Source organism: Mandrillus leucophaeus, unplaced genomic scaffold (assembly GCF_000951045.1).
Source record: "Mandrillus leucophaeus isolate KB7577 unplaced genomic scaffold, Mleu.le_1.0 Scaffold103, whole genome shotgun sequence".
Taxonomy (NCBI): Eukaryota; Metazoa; Chordata; class Mammalia; order Primates; family Cercopithecidae; genus Mandrillus; species Mandrillus leucophaeus.
In genome coordinates, this window is record NW_012098432.1 from 5092482 (window position 1) to 5096900 (window position 4419).

The 4419-nt window shown below is 35.8% G+C and overlaps 1 protein-coding gene across 2 annotated transcripts in view; it reads right to left on the bottom strand.

The window, feature by feature from the left end:
• Window positions 1-4419, bottom strand: part of SLC44A5 (solute carrier family 44, member 5) — a 428960-nt gene that overhangs the window by 191648 nt on the left and 232893 nt on the right. For both annotated transcript variants that reach the window (XM_011977830.1, XM_011977822.1), the window contains exon 3: window positions 4031-4069. In XM_011977830.1, coding sequence (XP_011833220.1) covers window positions 4031-4069 — 39 coding nt within the window. The remainder of the gene's footprint in view (window positions 1-4030; window positions 4070-4419) is intronic.

Sequence of the window (4419 nt, forward strand, 5' to 3'; positions counted from 1 at the left end):
AGATTTCTCAAAGAAGCAAAAACAGAACTACCACTCAACCTAGCAATCCCATTGCTTGGTATATATCCAAAGGAAAAGAAATTGTTCTACTGAAAAGACACCTGCACTTGTATGTTTATTCCATCAGGATTCACAATACAAAGATATGGAATCAACCTAGGTGCCCATCAACAGTGGACTGGATAAAGAAACTGTGACACATATACACCAGGGAATACTATGCAGCCACAAAAAGGGAGAAATCATATCCTTTGAAGCAACATGGATGTAGGTGGAGGCCATCATCCTACGTTAATTGATACAGAAATAGAAAGCGAAACACTGCATATTTTTATAAGTGGGAGTTAAACATTGGGTACATACAGACATAAAGATGGGAACAATAGACACTGGGGACTATAAGAGGGGAGTGAGGATGGGGACAAGGGTTGAAAATCAACCTCTTGGGTACTCTGCTCACTATTTGGGTGACAGGTTCTACCTCAATGGTTATATCCCAAACCCTCGCATCACGCAATATACTCTTGTAACAAGCCTTCACATGTACCCTCTGAATCTAAAATAAAATTTGAAATTTAAAAGAATAAGATAGAAAAATATCTAAACACTGTTTTCATTGTCTCACATGTCATGCAAATCTTTGCCTAAAAAAGCTGCAAAGCCATCTTAACTTTCTTTGATTTGGCTAAGGAAGTGTTATTTGAAGGATTATTATGAAACAAGTATTAATACCTCATTTAAAAAGACTCTCTGTATACATAAACATATGCCCATACATACATATATATATAATACACATACAACAATGTAATCATGTTTTATGTTATTACAAAGAGTTAAAAACTGTCTCTTCTTTATCTTGTGTACTTTAAAGTAATACACTTTTATGTTTGCTTATAAATAAAAATGTTCACATGTCAGAATCAAATTGGTATGAAAATAGCCAATATTCAAAATGGCATACTGTATGTTAGGCTAATATATTTGCTTTTGTGGTTTGATATTTATGTACTACAAATTAGATAAAATGTGATAAATGAAAAATAATATTAAGTCATTAGAATTGAGCTTTGAACATTTTAAATAGCAGTTGGTTATTTATTTGCTCACTTCACAACTTGATTTTGAAAATAGGAACTGTAATTATAAACAGATTCATCTGATTATTTTGTGGAAAATAGACCAGAGTAGGGTAATAGCTGCAGATAAAAATGAGTTAGGAGGTTATGGTAGGTATCTAACTGAGAAGTAACAGTGGTTTGAATGAAGCGATTTAGTGGAGATGGTGAGTGGTGATTCCCTTATTAAAGAAAGGAAGGTAGACACAAGAGCAGATTTGGTGGGGTATAAAGTCAAATAAATAAGTCCAGGGCAAGAAAGAGCAGTCAGGGCTAGAGATGTAAATCTAGGACTTAACACCACATTCATAGTTTTTAAAACTATGGGATCAGATACAATTACCTAGAAAAGTCAGAGAAAATGCATTCTGGGGGCTCTCCAATACCCAGACTTTAAGTGTGAGCGACTGGGCAGAGAAGGAGAAATCACAGAGTCAGGAGGAAACTCAGGAGAGTGTGGTATAATGGAAGCAGAAGAAGAAAGTGTTTAAAAAAGTGCAGTAGCTGACCATGGTGAATGCTGCTGAGAGAGAGTAAGGTGAGGAAAAAAATTCTGGAATGGAAGAGCAAGATACAAGTCTGTGGAAATGATAAAAAACTGTTTCATGAAGTAACGCAGATACAATTCCAGTTGGAGTGATTTAAGAGAGAATAGGAGAAAAGTGGAGTCAGTGCCTACAAACAATTCTTTTGAGTTTTAGCATGATGAAAGGGTTAATTGAACATTTTTTAAAAATAAATTTCAGGCAGCTATATTAAGGCATATTTACATGTAGGCAAGAGAAAGAGGGGATAATTGCAATAGCAAAGTCTTTGAAGAGGCAGTGCGGATAGAGGTACTATGAACCTTGGAAAGGATGAGAACAACCCTTCCCTGTAACAGAAGAGGAAGTGGAGCACATGGGAACAAGCCACTGACTTTGGTAGGCTTCAGCTTCTTTGGAACAGAGGGCTGTTGAAAAATGTGTCCCGTGGGTTAAACTCAATAATACTCTAATTCTCCCAAGCTTACCCACGTCGTTAGCACAGTTAAGCTTTCTTTAATATCAGGCTCTTAAAAAGAAGTATAAATGTGGAATGAATGAAGCAAACAGAAAAGACAAAAATGGCATCATCCACCCAATCGAAATGCAAGGCCTGTTTATCCACTCACTCCTGACTACTGAGTGCACCCCACATCTTAGGATCTGGGAGTGTTTCCCTCTGCTGAGATGCACTTTTAGTGGATGCAAAACCAACAGTTCCTCCTGGGCCATGACTCAGCAGAGTTATCCCATTAGTACCTTCTCTGGGAGAATGGAAGTGGCATAGTACAATATCCTACGTTGAACTTTTCCTCTTTCTTTTATTTTTGTCCATTCAAGCAGAAGCAGCACTCAGTGGTACTTCTCTCCTTAGGCTACTTTGTATCAGAAGTGGAATGTTTTTTTCCTCATTGGCTCATTTATCTCAAAAACCTTGTCAGAAAGATGAGGGTTTATTTCAGGCCTAATTACTTTATTCTAAGTGAGAAAACAAGGTATATGAATAAAAACATAACTCAGATCATACTGAGCAAAAAAACACTATTTTGAATCATGATCATTTTGAGGCAGAAGAATTCAGACTTATGATGGCACAAAAAAGACTTCACCTCTACTTTGTTTTAAGGTAGGAAAAACAATCTGCTGATACATTTTTTACCCTTTTATTTCAACCTTAAGATTAAAAAATTACAAATGGAAATTTACAAAATAAGCTCTACAAAAGATTATATAACCTACCTTTCTACCTTATATGATCATATATGATTAACAAAATCTATATGAAGGAATTTTGAAACTGTAAAATGCTATCTAAGTGTGAGAACAAACAGCAGCATCTAAGTAGGTAGAATTAAAGTACATGAGAGTCAATAAATGGGTTTTGAGAACAGAGGCAGGAAAGTACATGTATGATCACATTTTCTTATACATTTATTTATTTAATTGACAAATTACTTTAATTAATTAATTAAATGTACACAATAATTGTGTATATTTACAGGGTGCAATGTGATGTTTTGCTCTATGTATACATCGTAGAAAGATGAAGTTAAACTAATTAACATATCCATCACCTTGTTGTGGTGATCACAGTTAATAATAATGTATTGCATATTTTAAAATTGCTAATAGAATGGACTTCTAACATTCTCACCACATATATAATAATGTTTTATTTGAAGATTGGGAATCCAAGTAATGTTGGAAGTCAAAGCATAAAAGTACTTATTTGTGTATCTCAGGGGCAATGAGATTGCACAAAGGAAGAGAAATTCTTGAAGCCAGTGCTGCTGAAGTTTTTATTTGCGCATGAATCACCTGAGAATCTTCTGAAGGTGCAGATTCTGATTCAATAAGTCTGGGATGGGACTTGAGATGCTGAATTTCCAACTCCCAGGTCCTACTCATGCTGCTGGTCTACAGACCACACTTTGAGTAGCAAGGCTCAAGTCTATGGGGCTGACTGAGGAGAGAGCTGGCTGTCAGATAAAGAAGACTGAATAATATACTCAGAGTGTCATGAAAGCTGGAGAGTGAAGGTCTTCATTGGAAAGAGAGATGTGAACAAGACTCACATGTCAAAGTCACAAACTGAGTTGAAAGGAGGGAAAGAAAACAAGATGTGTCAGGTGAGCTGGGGTGATAAAGCATCAGTAGCTGCATGGTGTGTTTCCTGGGAAATTCATTTACAGCTCCAAAAAGAGGGAACCCTTTCAGGAAGGAGAAACCAGACAGTTGAAAGAAGAATCCAAAATAAGCTTCAGTCAGCAATTATTCTTTACCAACCAAATATTTAGCTATTCCTAGATTTTAAAAGAATCACATATTTCTCAATGGATAGACTGTCATGAAAGATTCTTAGCACTTAATACTCAGACTGTGACTTACCAAAGTCCTCTTCCTCAGAGGGAGTATCTGCTGGTTTTTCTAGGAAAAAGCACAAAAGGCAAATATATATATATATATATTTGTAGGGGTTGATGACTCTGAGGCTCTATACACATCTCTCCCTATCCTAAAAAATCTTAGTTTTTAGACTAATACACAGAATAACATAAGGCAGTTGGACTGGTTGAACTAATTATTTATACACAAAGCCACCAATAATGAGCATTTATTCTTAAGAAGTTACCAAAAAAAATACTTCATGAAGGTGCTGGAGGTAAGAGGTGTGGGAATGATGAAATAAAGCTGTTAATTCTTCCATTTGCATCTATGATTTGTACAATGTAGGTGATATGTAGAGACTTGAAAACTTCATTACCAAGAAATGAGGC